Here is a 22017-nt window from a genome sequence, read left to right on the forward strand (position 1 = left end):
ACAGTTTCTAGGCAACACTACTGAAGATTTCCTGTGTAACCACACATATTTCATTTAGCTCCTTTTTTCTGATTTATAAAATGATAATTTTTTAAACCTCTAGTGAAATGATCACCTTTAAATTATAGAGCTTTCACAATCCTGAAAGTAATCACAAGACCTACAGTGTATCTGAATATTTACAAACCTGCTGAACTTGTAAGCTTTTGTGTTACTCAAGCTGCAGTAGTATTCAATTAAAATAATTTTTTTCTTTTTTTTTTTTCTTTTTTTCTTTTTTTTTTTTTTTCCCATGAATTTAGTTTGGTGGCACAAAAGGATTAGAACTTCTCTCAAAGGACTTTTAACTTCTTCATTTTTCATTTCTCATCTGAACTTTCCAGCTCAGATTAATATTAGGGAATATTATTCCAGTTCATCACTTTCTTATCCAAAAACAAAACAAAACCCCAAAATACTCGAACTTCAATGCTTTTGGAAAAATAAGGCATATGGTTCATCATAAATTTCGCAACAATCATGTATCTCAACATACAGTATACCGTCATAACCATTCATCAGAAGCTTCTCTAGGACTTAAATATATGGATTTTCTTTCAGCAGGTCTGCTACTCACATGAGAAATACTCCCCTGTTCACACTGCTGCACTGTTGCACAGATCAACAGAGTTGCACTTCCACACAGAGAAAAGAATGTTACAAACTCTATGTTCCTGGATTAATTACTGTATATTATATTATAGGACAAATTATAAAATATGTTGAGACAAATTCTCAGCTGTTATCAGCTTGTGGAGATTGACTGAAATCCAAACAGATTACATGGTTTATACTAGTAGAAGAGTTAGAAATCCAAAATGCATAGAATACTAAAAACCTCTAATACTACTTAGGTTCATGAAGGCTCTACTTAAGGTTACTGTTGTTTGAATTCTCTTCTTGTATTCATTTAGCTACCAATAATATTCTGGGAACTAACTTGGGATATTGTAATTAAAGTTCATAATTCAGATGGTAGGGCTAAAAGAAGAGTTGATCAAAACATTTTGATAAGGTTTAGACATCTTTTGATGATACGAAATTTAGATGAATCATCTGAAACAAAATGAAGTTGACTTAATATTTAATAAAAAAAAACCCAAACCTGCTTCAGCCTAAGCTGTCAGCAAGTTCTTTAAAATAAAATTTCCCTGACAGTGCCTACTAGCATGATACTGCTTTCTGCTGGTTTTCAATGTGATTTATGCATGAATTACTAAGCTTCATCTCAGGAAATGAATGACTGGACACTATTATAGTCTTAGATCCAATTCTGCCTGCCAAAACAAAACCCCACATTTCTTATAGCAATCCTATTCAAACAGCAGCTTCAAAATTATAGAGGATCTGTTCTCTGTGACGAGACACCCCCCAGTTATGCATGGAACAAGGGGAAAAGTCATCTGCAAAGGAATGAGGAAGGGTGCCAAGTTCTCATTTCAATATGGCTTTGTGGACAGCCTCAAATATTCTCTGTTTATCTTTAATTCGGCATAGTCATTATTATGTATAGGACAAAGGATTGAGTAAAATACCATATGCTGCTAAAATAAGTTCTAAAAATTAAATCTCAATATTTCCTTCTTATGATGAACAATCTGGACCCTTTTCATTTGAGTCCAGATGACACTATCTGAGTGAAGATCCCACTCTCTTACTAGGCCAAAGTAATCTTGTGTTTGATTTGATTCTGCCTAAAATGGCTGCAAAAAGATAGGCTAGAATAACTTACTTATCAATTTGTGGAAAGTGCTGGATTGCACATTGTATTGAAATAAAAGCAGTATAATAGTCCCATTTCCAGCAATTACATGTCAATAATCGTCTTCCAAGAAATATAGCCCAGAAATAATTACACATGAGATGTCATATAAGAAATCAATGCAGATCAAACAGAGAGAAAAATAGAAGACATTTGTAAACACCACACCATTACTGGGCTTGTTTTGATGTTGTTTTGATGTTGTTTTTCTTTGATTTGTTTCTTATAAATAGAACAATAGAATGATTTGGGTTGAAAGGGACCTTAAATATCACCTAGTTTCAACACCTTCCACTAGATTAGGTTGCTCAAAGCCCCATCCAACCTGACCTTCAACATCTAGAAAATAGATTTGATTTTTTCCTATAAATGGAGAATCACATAATTGGGCAAGACCTTGCTGTTTTCAGCTAGAACACCTGGTGGTGTTTTTTATTAGACATTAGAGAAAACAGAACATTTCAACCTACAAAAGAGTCCCGGTAGCTTTGCCATTGGCCAAGATTCACAGCGCCCAGTCATCATCAATCAGTAACTAATGGGAAGTTATACATGTATCTGAGATACTAGCCTGTAGTCAGGTCTGCAGTTTCGGGTAAACAGTTGTTTGCTAACTGACTGCCTCTCTTCTCTCAAAATGATTTACCTTTTCAATGGACTCTTCACCTCCACACATGCTACACTTCTGGCACAGATCAGAAAAGCCCATTTGTCAAGGAAAAGATGGAGTTATATCTAGCAGAGAACTGCCATTTTCAGCAGAATCTAAGATTTTAGTTAGTTAGTTAGTTTTAGAAAGTGAGTTAATTTAGGTGTTAATCCATGCAAACAGTGAAGATCATCTTCCCAAAAAGATCTGTCTATGGACTGACGTAGTACTATACTGGGAGGCTTCCCAAGGCCTGGTGCCAATACTGCTTTTAGGAAAAATGGTGTCTTAAAAGGCTCTTTGAGCCTGGTACCTGCTGGAAGGAGTATCAGTGAGATGTCACATTAAACTATGCATGACAAGGACCTGTATGCGGCAGTATACTAACATCTACTCAGGAGTGTTTATCTTTCACGACATGAGATTTAAATACAGGGAGGAAAGCAGATTCTAGTTAGCCACCACTAGTCCACTTCCTAAATATGTCCCAGACATGCAGCTTTCAGAGCCCAGAGCTTTTCGTGCCAAGGTGACGGGAAACCTCTAGTGGCTCTGGGGCAGCCCTGGAGGCACTTTCAAGCAGCACTACCCAAGAGGTCACACAGAAACCTTGTTGTCAGTTTTCTTTGTAACAGCAGCAAACCATCATCCAGAAAAACATACTTTTGCTTCATCTTGGTAGAAAGATTTGCCCTTTCTGTCACCATACAAATGCACTCTTTATATAAGCAATGGCACATATATATGAGATCAGCTTCTTAGAGCAAGGCAGTCATATTTCAGTAACTGAGCCAGCACCACTCCTCCACTAGCATCACTGAGAATACCCTTTATGAACCACTATTTCAGAGTAACATTTGGCTTTAGAATTCAACCTCTACCTTCAGATCTAAACATTAGCAGATACCTAGCCATCACAACATGATCAAGAACACCTCCTACGTACATGCAGTTTTTATTACACTATATTTTATTGTCCCAATACTTTCTCGGGAAACCTGGCAAGGCTGCCTTCCTAAATCATACAGGGTTAATTTTCTTTTTTTTTTTTTTTTATTTTTTTAAAAAAGGGTCGTTGCTGACCCTAACCAACAACAACAGACCACATGACTCAGGGTAATAAAAGCATACACTCTACACAATGCAAGGCATCTAAAACATCTACCCTGCATGCAGAAAGTTTCTGTGTGTTCAGTATTGATTTCCCCAATAGTTATTTCTTTAACAGCCTCAGGTTGGTTCAGAACCAGTTTTCACGACAAAGAAGATGAATATAGTCTGAATATAAAGACTACAGGATTACACCAGTGCTCATTTTGTCAAAGACAGTATGTGCATCATTAAATAGGGATTTTCCACTTCGGTAGTCTAATACCAGAATTTGAGCCAATGCACTTTTAATAATGAGTCCCTCGTTAGAGTTTTATCCAGGTTTTCCCTCAATTATTTTTCTTGTTATCATCAGAGATTATAAAGAAAATACAGTTTACTTGACTTCTCATTATATGAATTATAGAATCATAGAGTCATAGAGTCATAGAATCATAGGATTCTATGAATAGTCTGGGTCGGAAGGGACCTTAAAGATCACCCAGTTCCAACCCCTCTGCCATGGGCAGAGACACCTCCCACCAGACCAGGCTGCCCCAGACCCCATCCAACTTGGCTTTGAACACCTCCAGGGATGGGGCAGCCACACCTTCCCTGGGCAACCTGTGCCAGTGCCTCACCACTCTCGTGGTGAAGAAATTCTTCCTTATATCAAGCCCAAATCTATCCCTCTCCAGTTTATACCCATTGCCCCTTGTCCTGTCACTACAAGCCTTTATGAACAGTCCCTCCCCAGCTTTCCAGCAGGCTCATTTCAGGTACTCTGGTTTCTCCTCAGACTGTATAGGAGAAGAGTATGGAACAAAATCAAATGACAATCAAAAATACTGTTGCAGACAGATGTCACAAAAATGTTATCTCCTTACAGAGAATTGTTATAGTTTGGTGATTTTGAAAAACTCTTTCCATAAAATAGATCTCATAGAGGAAAAGGAACTAATATTAGTTTTGATTTGTCTTGAAAGTCCTCAATTTAGGGGCATGATTTAACAAAACTTATAAGCTACCTCTCCAGTTTTCAGCTTCACACGAAATGTCCTGAGAAAGCATTCTGGATGCAAATTCTGTATAACTGCAAAGCTTGAATTACCAAGTACTCAAAAGTGTTATGTAATTCCTTAACTTATGGTCCCTTTGGCAAACATGAGTAATTTGTTTTACATGGATGAAGGTAGTCTCTGAAAGTTATCTCATTATAAAGAAAATTATTTTCACAATCAACCTTCTAAACTTATTTTCTTGTTACTATCTAGCAATGAAACCTATCATTGAAAACAAAGGCTGAAGAACGTAACCATATTATTATTGTTACATGAATCTTGTTTTCTTAATGGCAGAAGAACAGCAAAAATTCCAGTAAACTTTTTGTGATTTTGTTTACATAAAATAAGCAGTTAAGGGTTTTTTTATAAGATCCTCAGAAAATCATAAAATCTAAGTTTATAAGATATAAAGAGTTTGGTAGGAAAAATAAAGAATTTATTTGCAAAACATAGGAATTGTTTTCTTGTTATTCTGATGTTCTACAAAGGACAGCAATATCCCAGATATTAAACCACTTAGTGCTGCTAAAAGTGCACAAGAAAACAGACAAAGACTAAAGACAGACTGCTGCTTTCTTACTATGTAAGTATTAACAGCTCTGGAACTACCTAAAAGCAATGGCACATCTACAAGCTCTCTGCTAGTCACAGCAGCAAGACCAAATGCTGCATCAGCAGATTAAGACAGGAGTGGTTGTGAGTGTGCACCTTTCTTTATGGAGCGCCAGGAGTCATGCTAAGGGAACAAACCAGCCAAAAGAAATACCAAAGCATAGGGCAGAAATAAAGGGCAGACCAGCTAGAGGGCCCCAGCTTAGTCTTGCACCAGCTTTTTCATCAGTGCTTGCAAAAGCAATGGAGAGTTTGGTTTCCATGTGTGTGGCATGTTACAGATTTTGACCTGTTCTGAAGGTACAAAATAATTAGAAACTTTCACAGGCACTTCATTCTATTGCTGTAATTCCTCTTTATCATCAATTAGCAAGAAATTCTCTTTGTTGTCTTCAGGATCCTAGAAGGCAAGAACAGACTGGTTCATTGCTTCAGCTTTGACTAACACCATAAAATCTGATCGACTGCTCATTTCAGAGGAACTGACAGTAAGAAATAATTGTGCATCAGTAATTTACCTGTGCCCAGACAGGTAATTTTTACAGATATAATTTAATTCCATATGAAGGCATATTAGAAGTTTATTCTCAACATTTGTAATAATACAGTATTTCCGTCATTACGAGATACTGTGTGTAATTTGCATGCTATCTAGTTCATGGTACGAATATATAGATAAATGTTTATGGTAAACTTTGCTAAAAACAATTCAAAGCACTTATTACTTAAGAAGTACTGTAAATGCTTACAAAGAAGGAGTGAAATTATCAGAGATTTTTGCTTTGTCTTCATAGATGCAGTCATCACCAAAACAGAAAAAAACATTGTACCAAGTGGAAGAATTATCACTCACAGAAAACTATGCAAAGATTTGAGGCTATCAGTTACCTCAAAAATGCTATGGAATACAACCAGATCACTCCATTACTGGTTTCAAGACCATAATTAAACTTTTTTACACTGTTGCAATAGAATAGTTCCGTCCCAGTAGATAAGGCACTAAGATTTGATGATTAAAGACTTGCAATTAGAAGATGAACATGAAGTTCACATATACCAGAAAAGTAGAGCAATTTAGGGTTATTATAACATCTTCTTTATTGAAACAATCAGTCATGACTTTAGTTTCAATGGCTATAAAAACACTGATTTAAAAATATATATCAGTCTAAATAGCTTAGAAATTTTTCAGAAAATAAAATCTTGAAATTCCTTTCATTCTGATCCAGCATTTTGCCTTCTCTTCAGCTTAATCCAGATGCCATTATTTGGACGAAGAATCAGTTCTCCAGTTATACCAAGCTCTTCTGGCTTTTGACACGAGTCCACCCAAAAGCGCCGCAAGATGAGTGCTAGAAGAGCTTTCTCCTCCATTTGTGCAAAGCGCTGACCTAGAAATTAAAGGGCAGCAAAAATAATGTTATTGTCAGGTAGCATCAACAGTTGCTGCATATGCATACTCAGAACGATACCCCTAGGAACCCAGAACAGCAAGAACAGAATCACAGAATCACTGTGCATCTTCCTTGAGAACAGAACAGGTTTTAGGGTCTTATGGATACTACTGAAACTAGCACTTTTCTCTCTATGTTCGGTCTGGTTGAGATGGAGTTAATTTTTCCCATAGCAGCCCTCATAGTGCTATGCTTTGTATTGTTAGCTATGCTTCGTGTTGGTAGCACACCAGTGTTTTGCTACAGATAAGCAGCGTTCGCACAGCACCAAGGCTCTCTCTCCAACAATCTCCCCTCACCAACAGGCTAGAGGTGGGCAAGATCTTGGGAGGGGACACAGCCAGGACAGCTGGCTCAAACTGACAAGAAGGATATTCCATACCATATGACGTCTGCTCAGCAATAAAAGCTAAAAGGAAGGGATGAAGGGGGGAGCTGTTATTATGATGTTTGCCTTCAAGAGCAACTGCTACGTGTACTTTTGCCCTACTTCTCAGGAAGCAGTTGGACATCACCTGCTGATGGGAAGTAGAGAATAAATCTTTTGTTTTCCTTCACTTCCATGCACAGCCTTTGCTTTTGCTTTATTAAACTGCCTCAATATTGACACACAAGTTGGGGTTTTTTTCCCATCTTATTTTCTCCCCCTCCATTTTGTTGAGAAGGGTAAGGACAGAGCAGCTTGGTGGGCACCTGGCATCCAACCAAGGTCAACCTACCACACTCTGCATGACAAGTCTGGCCTTCCTGGGACAATCCACAACCCATCCTCCTTCCCAGAGTACACAGACCTCAAACAGCAAAGAGGAAACAGTCAACACTTTACCTGGAACTAATGCCCCTAGGGAAAAAGGAAACCCTTGGGAAGACAGAAAATGTGGCAGCTCAAGCACCACGCTCACAGTGAAGACAGTGACCAGAATTTGGAAGGGAGGGGCCATACAGGAAGAGCCACTGTGGACACTACCAGCACACACATCAAGTCCTAAAATTTCCAATACACACCCTCCTGCGATAGTCACCACACCAAAAGCAGCACTGTCACATTACAAGGGCTTCCTTGTCAGCTACCTACCAATGCAGTTCCTGGGACCAGCTGAGAAGGGCACATAAGCGTATGGGTGCCTTCCCTTACAATTTTCAGGGAAGAATCGCTCAGGCCTGAACTCCTCTGGGTCAGGGAAGATCTCGGGGTCTCTATGCAGGGCATAAGTTATGACAAGAACATTTGTGCCTTTTGGTACCCGATATCCTCCTAAATAGAAAAGGTAAAGTGAGAAGAAGGGTCAAAACAACAGCAAATAAGTGACTTCCTATGCACAACAGCACAGTAAAAAATAAAACAGTGCTGCTCTTTACTTGGGAACCACCTCCAACTGAGATACTAGTAGGATAGGAATGCAGGACACTACTCACTAATTAGGCAGTCCTCTCTCAAGGTACGGGCAAACAGTGGAACTGAAGGGTAGATCCGAAGGGCTTCTTTCACAACACACTCAAGGTATCGAAGCTTCTTCAAATCATCCATTGTTACAGGACGCTCACTGTTGCCTGTTCAAAAACAAACAGGGGGATGAGCAAGACCAAACCACCCCATTTTTTGTTTAACTCATCCCAGCTCTCTTCATGAATTCTCATCATGCACCAAGACCCCATAGGAGAATGTGCTACATCCACATTGAACTTACATGCTTTGACCCAAATCACAGAATCACCAGGTTGGAAAAGACGCACTGGATCATCGAGTCCAAACAAAGATGTGAGGTTGGCTATACTTTCCTACAGTCTTTCAAGCACCCTCTCCGGTCACCTCTAGGTATTGAAAGCTCCAGAAAGGCCACAAGGCAGGTTTCTACCTCCTGTTTGACATCAAGGCTTATAAGCTACCACATCCTCACTCACAAATACAACCATCAACACAACCTCAATGAAGGGGAAATGGAAACGTACCAAATACCTCATCCAGTTCTCTATGAACCTTCTTCTGGGCTTCAGGATTATGTCCAAGTAAGTAGAGGACCCAGTTCATAGCAGCTGCTGTTGTGTCATGGCCCTAGAGGTCCAGATTTAGAAAGACATCACTTCAACACTATTCCTATGCAAAAGTAGGCTTTGTAAATACTTGGATGTGCAGGTAGTATGGAAAGTGAGATTTATTAATCCCATAAGCATGAGAAAAATAAAAAACAAGAGTGAAGATCTCTATCCAACATGCTGATTATCAGGATATAAAATGACCCATGATTCTGTCAAGTGCCTGAAAATGGACCAAAGGGGAAAAGTGTTGAAATAACCAAGCAAACATCGTTTTTTTCTGCCTCCTGGAAGTGCATGAACTATCAGTGTCTACACCATGAAACAGATGGATATTCACCTTTCTGGTTACTGTCCAGCAAACAATGTAAAATGGGAGTGTCAACAACTACCACAGGAGAGATACGATGGACACAATCTGTATACTTCTACAAAACTATCAAAAAAACCCAGTTTAATGAGATACAGTACAGTATACCATAGCAAGGACTATTTCTTGGTTTCTAGGGGTGGGAGGAAAGGGGGAAGGACAACTTACAAAGGGTTTTGGTACTAAACAGGTGTAATCATGAAATTCAGGATGCTGCATTTCTTCAAAATCCAGCTATGGAGTAGTATAGGAATGGTAAGATGCGAAGAGAGTTTCTCTAGGTTACAACAGCAGTATTATGACTGAATTAAGCTCTATTAGGTCCACCCAATAGAAGTATGTGGAAAACTTGTGAAAGTCTTGTTTAGACCCTTCATTGGACAGGCAACCAGACATGAGATGACAGTATACCAATGCACAGTTGATCACAGAACCAGGAGGTTATAGCCAACACAGCAAGGGACAAAATGTGAGGAAAAGCTGGCAAAATGCCAGGCAGAACACTGAAACCCTTTAGAGTCTCTTTAGTATTAATGAGCTTTGCAACAGCAGCTGAGAGCCCATGGCCCCTTATCAATCATTCTCTTACTACTCACTTGCTTTCGTGAGTAGAGTCTGCTCACATAGGCAGGGCCCCATCACATGTGTGTTGCCCAGTGTTTTGCCAGGGCACACAATTCTCGATCATCAGAAGTTTCTATACTACGGAGGTTTTCTCTTAGGCTAAAATAATTTCATACTAGAAGCATCCTCCTGAACTAAGGAAGAGTCACCTCCTTGTCACCTGATCAGTGAATCTCAGATTCGGGGAAGAAAAGGAGAGGGGAAGAGAAAAAAAAACAACAAACCAATGGGTTCCTTGGGTACCTCAAACATGAAAGTATCCACTTCCTCACGAATGTCCATGTAGCTCAATTTGTTCCCTTCATCATCCGTTGCACTCAGCAGCATGTCCAGGAAAGCTTTTCTTTTTTTGGAGCCCTTTCCTTCACAGTTGCCATCAGTATTACATTTCATTTGCTTGGTGCGTTCAAGTTCTGCAGCTTTTTCTGCAATCACCTGAAATTATAACCATTGTATTAGATGTGATTCACACAGCATATGTGCATAGTTTTGTCCCAAGTTATTAAAACAACACCTATCTGTAGCAGCCCATATGAACTAGTTAGCACAGCTGTAAGCATTAGCTTATGAACTTAAACTGACTTTTTCTGTTAGTAGGTGAAATATAATCAGCCACTCTTGTCCAAGCAATAGAACAAAACTTTAATAGTCTTTGTCTGATCAAGGTAGTAGATAGAGATCTATAGATTGGATCTAAGAATTGGAGATCTTATGGCGACCTTGGAGATCTTATAGCAACCTTCCAGTACCTGAAGGAGGCCTACAGGAAAGCTGGAGAGCGGCTATTCATAAAGGCTTGTGGGGATACAACAAGGGGGAATGGGTACAAACTGGAGAGGGGCAGATTTACACTAGACATACGGAGGAATTTCTTCACTATGAGAGTGGTGAGGCACTGAAACAGGTTGCCCAAGGGAAGGTGTGGATACCCCATCCCTGGAGGTGTTCAAGACCACATACTGAAAACACCTTTTGTCTCAGTGCTTTCTGTCAACACCTATACTACGTGATTTTTATCACTCCTTTGTTATCTCCTAAGATTTGGCCTCCTATATTCAGTGCACCAGTCCAGCACAGGAAGAAAGCATTACCTTAGGACTCTTTAAAAGCCTCTCATGTCTCATTGCTTCATTTCCCAATAAAAAGACTCAAAACATGAACTACTTAAAAAACAACACAGAGTCAATATGACTCATTATATGTAGTGAAAGTTCAGAGATTATTTCCTTTGTTGTGGTCATTAAGGCAATGACATCTTGGGGTACCTACAACTATTTCAGGGAAAGCAGCCTCTCTGGTAACATCCTGACAGTAGATTTGGAGGGCAATCATTGGCAAGAATAGCAGGGGAAATATTTGGTGAGAGAAAGCAGTGTTACTTGCACAGACAAACAATGGTGAAAGAACACTCCATTTTGTGACAAGTCAGTAACATATGCTTACTGATTTCTATGCCAAAGTGGCTTACTGCTGATGTGGGTTACCTGCATGTGTTTGCTCATCTCAGCCGTTCCGCTCTGAACAGGGGAAGTTAATACTGAATTCAGTTTCTAAGGGCTGGATCAAGTGGCATTACTAACCACAGCCCTGTGCTTACTGCTACAAAACTTGGCAGTGAGCTGTTGCAGGTGAATCAGCTGTGGAGCAGCTGGGGTAGAACAGGAGTTCAGTGAATTCCTGTTGTTCATTTTGATTGCCAAGGTCCTGTAAATCCTGTTACTCCCTTGGAGTAGTATAATAATCCCTTGCCTTGTGTAAATATGACAGAGCTGCTGACAGAGAAGTCAGTTGTTGTCTTCTTTTCAGAGAAATCCTCGACATCCCAGTAGCGAGATACTTTAATACATGCATATAAAGGGGGTGAAGGCCACATCAATTTGGAAGCTCTGTCTTCCAACAACTAGAATGTACCATTAAAAAAGAAAAAAAGGAATCTATACGGTATCTGTAAAACTGTGAAGGATCTTGAGGTTCCTGTCATGCTCTCTTCCTTCCTTGAACAGCTTATACACACAATCAGGCCAAAACCAAGGGCTCTTCTGTCGCTGTTGGATTAGATCACTCATCCTAGGGGCACAACAATTATATCAAGAAGCATTTCTTGACAAAAAAATAAATTTATAGCAAACTTCCAAGACCCCAAAAAAAGTTCAGCCTCCCCCAATGAAATGGAACTTTACATATGTCCTGTGTTTAAACTTATTCATCTGAAAGGAGGGCTGTAGCTTGTCCCAGCATCACCATGATGGTGGTTAGATATAAATCATGGACTCCGAAATATCTACTCTGTGACCTCAAGCAGCCACCTAAAATCATCACATTTCTACTTGACTGTCCAGATACCATGTATGCCAGACAGCACATGAAAAGCAATTGAAATAAATGAGATTTCAATATGCTCAAACATAACTGCAGTACTTTTGGAAGGGCTGACTCTCATTGCTGTTCAGCTCTTGCACACCCTTTTAGCTGCAGAAATAGACTTTAAGAGTAATTATAACATTTAGAACAACTTTGGGTCCCCTTGCGGTACCATTTGGGAAAGGCCAAGGAACTGATAACAATCAAACCACCTCATTCCACTCCCTTTTGTAATGCACTTGTTTCAACAAGCCCCACCGAAGGCTAGAGGTGAGATGCCACAAGAAGCTATGTCTCATCTAGGATGACACACTAGTGTGGTAGGATTACAAACCATGCTTTTCCTAATCCACTGGAGAGTCATGTAGAGTTTGACTAGTGTAAATACTGCTGTCAGCTGCAGAGCAGCAGTGCCTCAGCTTTAACAAATGTCTACAATAGCACCCTCCCAATCCTGCCAGTCATATTCATACCGATATGACGTGCTGCAGTTCCACGTTTTTTTTAACTTCCTGTATCAATGGATCAACTGGATGGCAGTTGACATCCCTTTCAAAGCCTCAGTCTCCCATTGCATATCCTTGTACTAGAAAATACACCAAAATCTGCAGGAGTTTTTTCTGCTTTCTGCCTCCATCTGTGACTCCTCTGGCACTCCCTCCTGGCCTACAGCAGATGAATTCATGACATCAGCAGCATAAACTCCAGTTCAACTACAAAGTAGCCAAGGAAAATATCTGTTTACCTGTAGATGGCACGAACATACTCAGAATCCTTATTCTCCTGAGCACTGACATTCTTGCCCATTGCCGTTTCTAGGAGGAAGAAATCATAAATGGTTCACAAGCGCTAAGTGAAATCCAGAGTCCCTGTACACTAATCCCAGCATCTGACTGTCACCACGCAGTTGCTTTAACAGGCAAATACACACATGCCTTTCCAGGCAATGAGCACACTGTACATTTCCACACTCAGGAAATGCTCCTCAACACAACCTCACTTAAGACCTCACTCTGCCCCATCTGTCCCACAAACTCACCTGCTCAGCTGCACACAAGACACTCTAGGAGAAAGGATGGCCATAGGAATATGGAAATGCATTCACAGAATATGCAGGGACATTTCAACCACCTCCTCATACATGGCACAGCTGCACCATTCACAACCTTGCCACAACAACTGAAGACAACTTACCACAGATGATATCAAGGGCACACAGAGTGATGTCTAGAAACACATCAAATGGTTCCTTGTCAACATGCTTCTCAAGTTTCTCCAACAAAATAACTCCTTGTTCATTCATAACCTCTAGAAAGTCAGTTAAGATTTCAAAGTGGAATGTAGGAGTTATCATCTTCCTTCGTGACCGCCACTTGTTTCCAGTGCTGCAAAGTTAACGGAGGGAAGGAAGGGTTTAAAAAAATCCGGGTAACAAATATAATGCCCATGATCACAGGAAGTACTCAGTAAAAACTGCAGCCTGGAATGCCTTCACAGATACACACGCTGTAAATGACTCTCTTCAAGCTGTCCACGGCAGTCCCCCGAAGGAGAAAAATAGCATATTTGTTGCTCCAGCTTCTCCAAAGCACAAGCCACCGTTTCCACAGCTGTTCTCAACAAAAGAAGATGGCAACAAGCCTCATGGTTGCTCAGTGCACAGGATATGCACAGGCTCAGAGGAATCGAGCAGAAGCCATCTACAGGACAAGCCACGTACTCAGCATTAAGGCCTCGACTCATCATGTTACCTCTGTGGATCACCACTCATGCTCACCTTCATCCACTCAGTAGGAAATGAGGATGGCAGAGAACTAGGGTCTACAGACATTATGCAAAATACTGCCTCAAGGTCTGGATACAAAGTACTTCCTTGGAGACAGGCAACCACCTCCTGCATGTCAGTGGAAGAGCAGAGGGCCACAGCAAATGACTTCAAGCTTGCTGAGGGCTCTTGTTCCCTTTTTCTGAATCACACGCCCCACAGACACACAACTGGCAGCTCTGCTTACAGGATAAACCATCACACTACTTCTGTTAACCTCCTGCTGGGGCCCTCCTCAGGCCTGCTTATCTCCTTACTGTCTACCGCTACTGTCCTTAATCAGCAAAAACGGTAACATTCTCCTCCATTATGTTTTCGCAAGCACAAGGAAGTAAAAAAAAAACTCCTCTAAAAACCTACCGGAGACTAAACAACCAGTAAGGAAGAAGATTAACAGTGAGGATACACCATGCCTGAAGCCCATGGACATCAACCCTCTGTGCTTTGCTACTGATTACTGCCTTCTTAATGGCAATGAACAAAAGCGAGGATAAAAGGCATCCTCTCACATAAACTTGTGCCTCGCAGTCCATGTGATTACAGCTGTATTTTATGTCACCATGGTACCAACACAAAGCATGAGGTGTTCACCTCCAAGAGTTCCAAACAGTCAGCAAAACTCCACTGCTCACAGAGGGACCATGACCTACTCACACAAACACAGAAGAGGCACAAAGTCATCAGAGCCACACTACACGTCTTGCTTCAACTTGAATATCTGTATCATCCAAGCCAAACTTTCCTTGACTCTCCCAAGACCGGAGGATACCTTACATCACTAGTCCTCCCTCTCTCCGTTTCTGACTTGCACTTTTACCCAGGCTCACTTCTTACAAGACTCCACTTTCTGAAGGAAATGAAGAGCAGGGTTTAGATAGATTCCCATCTTAATCCAAAGCATCCCTAACCTTAAACCCATCCTACTGGTTTGCGGCTTCACCGGCTGAGATAAGCAATGCATACAGTCACAGTTCTGCCATTGCCTGACCACTTGACACCTGTCACAACATTAAGAACATCCAGCATGTAGCATTTCAGAGTAAAAGCCATCACTTGTCATAGGATACAACTTCCCAAAACTCACATTCATTTCAAACCTCTGGGCAAAAAATTAAAAATGGCCAAATTTTCCAAGAAACAGAAGTATCTAAAAATTTTTATTAAACATTAGCTTCTTAAGAGCAACAAAGACTGCTAAGAGGAATGACTTTGACAGCTATCTACATCTCTGGACAGAGATATACACGCAGCATACCTTCCACCAAGCCCTTTTCCTATCATATGCCCTGTGAATTTCAGAGAGGCACCAATGCACCTGCATTTCACTATACCTCGTCAGAAGTCCAGTGCCCAGCCATGGCTGCAAGAATTTGTACAGGTATGATTTTTCTATGTGTTTTGAACTGGTCAGAATAACCTGTCAGGAAAATGAAAGGAGAGAAAAAAACCATCGACTGTTAGCTGGAATTACTTCACACACCCGCAGTTCCTTCGCAATGCCCTGAGCCTCAGTAGAATGCATAATAGTTCGGAACAAGCTGATACAAAGGTGGAACATAAAGAGTTCACACTCAAGTCTCTCAGTAGGTATCCTAATCTTGAGAAACAAATACTCAAAAACTACTACTCTCACTCCCCTTATCTTCCAGAAAAAGAGAAATCTGCATTACAAAGCCACAGGGAGATCTGAATTTGGGAGCAGAAGCTTTCACGCATATGAAAACAAAGCTAAAGGAGCTGCTTCTTTGGATAAAACATACTGAGTTGGTGCTTTTAATTGCTGGCCACCTACAGCAAGTATTTGTGGCCAAAACTCGACTTTTTATATTCTTCCACTTTCAGCCTTTCTTTAGCACTGGGCCAGAGGACAGTCTCAAATAAATCAGTTCAAGTCTTTTTGCAAAAAATTACATTGAGAGAATAGAAATTAACAGTGTGGACACGGCTTTGCATGACAGCAGAGTCATGAGTACACTCACCTCCACATTCTCGGGGCTATACAAAATCACAAAAGGCAATGGTCCTATCCAAAGTTTGAACAATGGCCGATTCCTCAACTCTTCAACATAAAATTGTAGTTGTTTAAAAAAACCTGGAATGAAAAAAGTAGATTAGAATTTTTATGAAAGGGGCTTTTGCTGAGCAAGCAAGACGTATGCAATGAACCCTTTTGCCACATGTCCTGTAATTATTATTCTGTTGTTGTTTTATCTTGCTGCTGCGACCAAGCACCATATTTTGCAGCTATTTATTAGCTGTACTTCAGGAGCATTGCTTTATGGCTGCACTCTTGAAGTCAATCTATTCTAAAGAAACTCCTCGTAGCTGTAGGTAAGGCTCTTAGATTTAAGCAGTTCATTCAGCAGTTCTAGAGGAGACAGGTGCTATCAGAATGTTCAAGGAAACAGATTAAACCAGAAATTAAGATTAAAGTTTAAACCTTTCAGAAACCAGACTAAACAATAAATGACTCCCTCCAAGGTCTCTGCAGAGCTGAAAGTTCAAATGCACCCAAATCAAAGCAAAACAAAAACAAGGAAAAAAACCTCGTTTCCTAACAGGTACCCAAACACGTTGTTCCCTAGGCTTAGGTAAAATTCTAATGACATCTCTTCCAAAAGGCTTATAAGTATCAGATTACCTTGACTTTTTGAAATATTTTTTCCTAACATAATCATGATTAGAATATTACAATTTTCCAGCATTTGTCTACCAATATCAATAAATAAAATCACCATCAGATGAAAAGTCATATTTCTTTCTCGTATAAAACCTTACCTTTTTCTTCTAAAAAACTTTTTAAATTGTCATATTTTTAATGGAAAATATTATAAACTATGAACTTCACTCATTTTTACATAAATAAGCAAGAAAAAAGACAAATGTTCATGGACATAACTAAAGCTCAAGGGCAACGTGACTTCTGCTAAAGGAGATTAGAAACTCCATAGAACATGAAAGTCTCCAGAAAATTGTTTTCTGGAGATAGAAGAAACGTATTTTTTTTTTTGTTCTGTTTTAGTTTTTAAGATGATTTAAAAACAAGGGACAAAAAAAAAGTAAAAATATTTGTCTCTCAGTCAGGCTCAAATACTTATAGGATCATAGTATCATAGAATAGTTTGGGTTGGAAGGGACCTTAAAGATCATCTAGCTTCAATCCCCCTGCCATGGGCAGGGACACCCCATTAGATCAGGCTGCCCATCCTGATTATGATGCTGCTACTTCTTCCCCAAAGTCAATTTCATGGAAAGTTGCTTGCCCTTTCTCCCACCAAAGAAAGATCTCTCACATGTGTATTTAGATATGGGGTTGGATTCAGAGAAAAGATACACATGCCCTTGTGAACAGAGGGAACATATCTCAGCATGTGTTAGCAGCGGGCAATGTGTGTGCCCATTCTGTACTCATCTTCACTACGCTCCTAGAATCTAGTTGCTCTCTCTTCTGGCAACATGCCTGGCAGCACAGCTGGGAACACATGTTCACTGAGTAGACTGGCATACATAGGCATCACAAACAGCCAGGAGAGTCTGCTGGTCTACTGACAGCACAGCCAGAGCTGTTTTCACACCATGGATTCCTCAAGAAATATGCTCCTGTGTAAAACTAACTAACTACCAAATGGAAAGGTGAGGCTCATTAGTGCTCTCTAAAACACCTGGCAAAAAGAAGGTAGCACTGATCAATGCAAGAGCAGAAAGTTTTGCTTTTGAGGGCTGTACTGTAAATACTCAACAAGTTCTTTCGCATAAATTTAAGCAGCTAACTTTGAAAACAATCCAGAAACTCAGCATGCTGAGACGCAGTGTTTCACACTCTGACACAGTGCTTCCTGCCAGAGCACTCAGCACGCCTCTCTGTCACAGAAAAACATTGACAGCGTTCATGCTCCATCTCACTAACAACTGGAAACTGGTCCGAGTCCAACATCAGGATCTGGAAGCTGCTGTCAGGCTGAACCTCCAGCTAATCTTGTAGCAATTGTAATTCAATATCTATGCAGTCCCCTCTCCTTTACCCTAGACTGTCCAATTCTCACAGTTCTTTGCAAGTTGTCCCAGAGAGACGCGAAGGCGATGGCACACCCCACAACCTCCTTGCAGCCAGACACAGCCTGACCACCCAACTCCTCACGAGCGCTTGTTCCTCCAGGAAACCCTCATGCAGCACAGGGATCTCACAGGTGGAGTATGGCGTGAACTTGTCCTTACCTTCTCCCTTCCGCTCAAAGAGTGGAGCATTTCCCAGCACAGGATAGCAGGGACTGATGCCCGGGATAGGCTTTATCACCCACCATCGCCTGCAGTAATCCTTCAAAGAGGGCACAGAGCACATGGCCACAATCGTTAACAGCAAGGTAATGACCCCAGCGCCCAAAGGCAGCAGCTGGGATCCCCCTGCGGATCCCTGCATAACCTCCATTACCACCTCCCAGCCTTGATCCCTAACAGGAACCAGCACTGCCTGTATCTGTCGCTGCCAGTGAGCAGCGTTCCTCTCAGGACTAGGGCCACAAAAGCGGGAGGTGGAGCTGTCACGAGCCCAAATACGCAGCTTCCTGCCAGGAAAATAAACAAAGATATAAAAAAACGCACACACACACAGAGCCTGCCTGCAAGTACTTACTGATGTCAGTAGCTACAATGAACAGTGCTGTTTCTTTGCCCTCGCTTGGCTCCTCTGACTCAAGGGAAGAGTGAGAAAGGTCTTTGCAGGCTCATGCAATACCTCAGAAGGAAGAGCTGTCAAGAGGAAAACCACCTTTTTGCTGATTAGGGAAGTATGGGTTTTCTCAACACTGCCTTTCTTCATCTGTTTTCAGGGTCTCAGAGGACCCATACAGAACTGCTCCAGTGCTCTCCAACATGATGCCTAAATGATTTAAAGTGCTTCAGATGGGGAGCACCTCTCTTAAGTTAGGTTAATGGTTCAAAGGGGTTACACAAACTGTGTAACTATTGTCCAAGGATGTGGTTGAGTTGCTACCCCTGGAGGGATTTAAAAGATGTACATACTTGCTTAGGGACATGGCTTAGTGGTGGACTTGCCCATGTTAGGTTTACAGTAGAATGCTACGATTTTAAAGGTCTTTCCCAACATAAACAATTTTGTGATTCTATGTCATTGGAGCCTGTACAGACCGATGATCAAGAAGAGCACCGCAAAGCGCACTGATGCTTCTCTGCCCAAATGGCCTTTGTTTATCTCACTGCTGAACATTCAGTTAAAGGCTAAAGGGTGCCAAAAACACGACTGGCAGCACCAGCACCTGTGTCACAACTTGTTTGGGCAGAAGTGATGCCATACCCACTATAAACCCTGCTGCCCTTCCTGCCTCAGGAGGAGTTGGGGTCTCTCTTCACTGCTGCAGGGCTGCTGAGTCCTGGTTCCTCAGAGCCTCCACAGCTCAGAAACCTTGTGGTCAGATAGGAGTTCAGTGAAATGTTAGCATGCCTTACACAATTTGCAGAACTTCATCACCTGAATATACCACAGAAGCTTCTTATAGCCACGGTCATGTTTCTCTTGCCTGTTTTGTACAACAACTGACTGCACTGGCTTTTTTAATAAACCAACAAACAGCATAAACAAAGCAACAAAACCAAGAAACACAAATAAAGCAAGCTCAGAACGCCTAAGGGATCAGAGGAATGCAGAGGGGATCAAATTTGTCTCCTTCGTTCCTGCAATCTCCCAACAAACACTTTATCATAAGTGCTGACTGTTGCATTTTTCTGCACAGTAAACAGCTGGAAATGAACTTTGCTACTCTTGTTGTTATTTGCAATGGTTTGTGACAGAAAGTAGCAGATACATGACCTGTTTTTTTGTAAACACATAAGGCCAGATTCAGAGCCATTAGGCCCCTCTCTTCAGGCCAAATCCCAGAAAGGAAGCAATTGTGCGGGATTAAGGAGCTCACCTTCTGTTTTTGTAACACGGAGAACAGGTAGGTAATTATACTCTCTTCTTTGTAAAAAAAACTTACAGTTTGTTGCCTTCTTGGGGCTGAAAATTAGATGAAGCGGTTAACTGTGATTTTGAGTCAAAATCTGTATTTTCACTGCTGATAACTACTTCTGCAGAAAAAAACCCTGAAAAACAGTGAAACAGCAGGGGCAGGGTGAAAAGCCACAAGGAAAGCAGTGGGGAATACAGTAGAACAAACATTGCAAAATCCTGCCAGCAGCTGGCAATGATGACGCTGCTACTAACGAAAAGCAGCTGCTACGCTGGAAGGAGCTGCAAAAGATATACCCAAGAAAGAAGAAATTAGAAGTCAGGCATCTCTAAGGACTAATTATGTCACCGAGATTTGCACTCATTATGAACCTTTATTGCAAGTTTCAAAGGAGGGTGTTCTGTAGAAGAGGCACAAGTGTCAAGCAAGCTTTCTACCAGATTGCCTCTGGCACTTCTTTTGCACCTGGAGAGAGGTATTTGCACAGTGTCGGCTTTCAGCAGGCCCTCTACTGGTTGGTGAGTCTTTGCTTTCACAATGCAGAGCAAATCTGCTTTTACTCAGCCTCAAACCTAAGTGGAAGTCTGACAGCAGGTGCGCATCCTGTCCGGCAGCTATGTCAGCCCACAAGCACAATGGTAATGTAAGCTTCTGCTGGGCCCTAAAATGCAGATCTGAATTCTTCAATAAGGGAATTGATAAAATCATTGTTACTAGCAAGAAAAATAAAAACCTAAAGAAAGCAAGGCTAAAATGGATGCCTTGACAGAAAGACAAGAGAGAAGTACATAACAAATTTTGAAAAACTGTGGTGTGCTCTTTACAATCGTCCTTTGCTCCGGCCAAGACATACTTGACATTTTTGCCATCCCTTGCATGGCACAGCATCCACAGTGAGCAAGTCTAACCAGTTGCTAACATAGCAATCACTACAATTCATTTGCAATTAGGAAGGATGATCCATGATTCTGTCAGGTGCCTATGAACTGACCTAAATTTAAAAGACTTTAGTTACAACAAACCCACGCAACACTACAGGCTTGAGGACAAATGGCTTGAAAGCTGCATGGCAGAAAAGGACCCAGATGTGCTAGCTGACAGCTGGCTGAAGATGAGCCAGCAGTGTGCTCAGGTGGCCAAAAAGGGCAACAGCATCCTGGCTTGTATCAAAAATGGCATGGCCCACAGGAGGAGGGCCCTGGTGAGCATGCACCTCGAATGCTGTGTTCCGTTTTGGAGCCCTCAGTACAAAATGGACATTAAGTTGCTGGAGCATGTCCAGAAAGAGCAAGAAAGGTGGTGAAGGATCTGGAGCAGAAGTCTTATGAGGAGCAGCTGAGAAAACTGGTGTTGTTTAGCCTGGAGGAGGCTGAGGGGAGGAGACCTTATCACTCTCCACAACTACCTGGAAGGAGGTTATAGTGAGGTTGGTGTTGGCCTGCTTTCCCGAGTGATAAGTGATAGAACAAGAAAGAATGGCCTCAAATTGCACCAGGGGAGGTTTAGTTTGGATATGACGACAAATTTCTTTAGCAAAGTGGGGTCAAGCATTGGAACACGCGGTCTAAGGAAGTGTTGGAATCTCCACCCCTGGAGGTGTTCAAAGAGCATGTAGATATGGCACTTCATGACATGGCTTAGAAGGCAAGGTGGTGTTGGGCTGGCAGTCAGACTTGATGATCTTAGAGGTCTTTTCCGACCTTGATGATTCTATGATTCTACTTCTGGTAGTCAGCTAACATCCCTCTTCCCTCTTCTCTGCCACCTGCAAGTGTTCCATTGCTGCTCTAGTAATTGGCTCTTTACTTTTAAACTGCAGAAGCAGATGCTTATTGATGTCCTCTCAATTCAGAAATAGAGTGACTGAGCTTCATCGCTTGAAGTCAGCAATCTTCTCTCACAAAGTGTTATATGATGAACCACATTTCACTGTGTGGCTCCCACTTCTGCCATTACAGAACCAAACCAGCACATATTCATCTTTTCATTTAGTTGACAATGTAAGATCTAAAGATTGCCAGGAAGTGCCACAATATAGTAAGGGACACATTTTGCCATTGTTTCTCTGCATTCTTGTTAATGTCAGTGTAGTACAGGAGGAAGCACTCATGAGAGTAAAAGTATATTTTGGACACACCATTAAAGTGTTCACTTAAACGTGAATTTTG

At 41.2% G+C, this 22017-nt stretch overlaps 1 protein-coding gene across 1 annotated transcript; it reads right to left on the bottom strand.

The window, feature by feature from the left end:
• Window positions 1-5840: 5840 nt before the first annotated feature.
• Window positions 5841-18407, bottom strand: LOC104063478 (cytochrome P450 4V2). Its single transcript, XM_009565655.2, has 11 exons — window positions 18099-18407; window positions 15863-15975; window positions 15215-15300; window positions 13253-13443; window positions 12804-12873; window positions 11638-11764; window positions 9941-10132; window positions 8620-8722; window positions 8086-8220; window positions 7745-7924; window positions 5841-6606 (listed from the first exon to the last, which is right to left on the bottom strand). Exons 1-11 carry the CDS (start codon window positions 18307-18309, stop codon window positions 6431-6433), a joined length of 1584 nt encoding a protein of 527 aa, XP_009563950.1. The 5' UTR covers window positions 18310-18407; the 3' UTR covers window positions 5841-6430.
• Between the last annotated feature and the right edge of the window lie 3610 nt (window positions 18408-22017).

The sequence above is a fragment of the Cuculus canorus genome, chromosome 4 (genome assembly GCF_017976375.1).
Source record: "Cuculus canorus isolate bCucCan1 chromosome 4, bCucCan1.pri, whole genome shotgun sequence".
NCBI classification, from domain to species: Eukaryota; Metazoa; Chordata; class Aves; order Cuculiformes; family Cuculidae; genus Cuculus; species Cuculus canorus.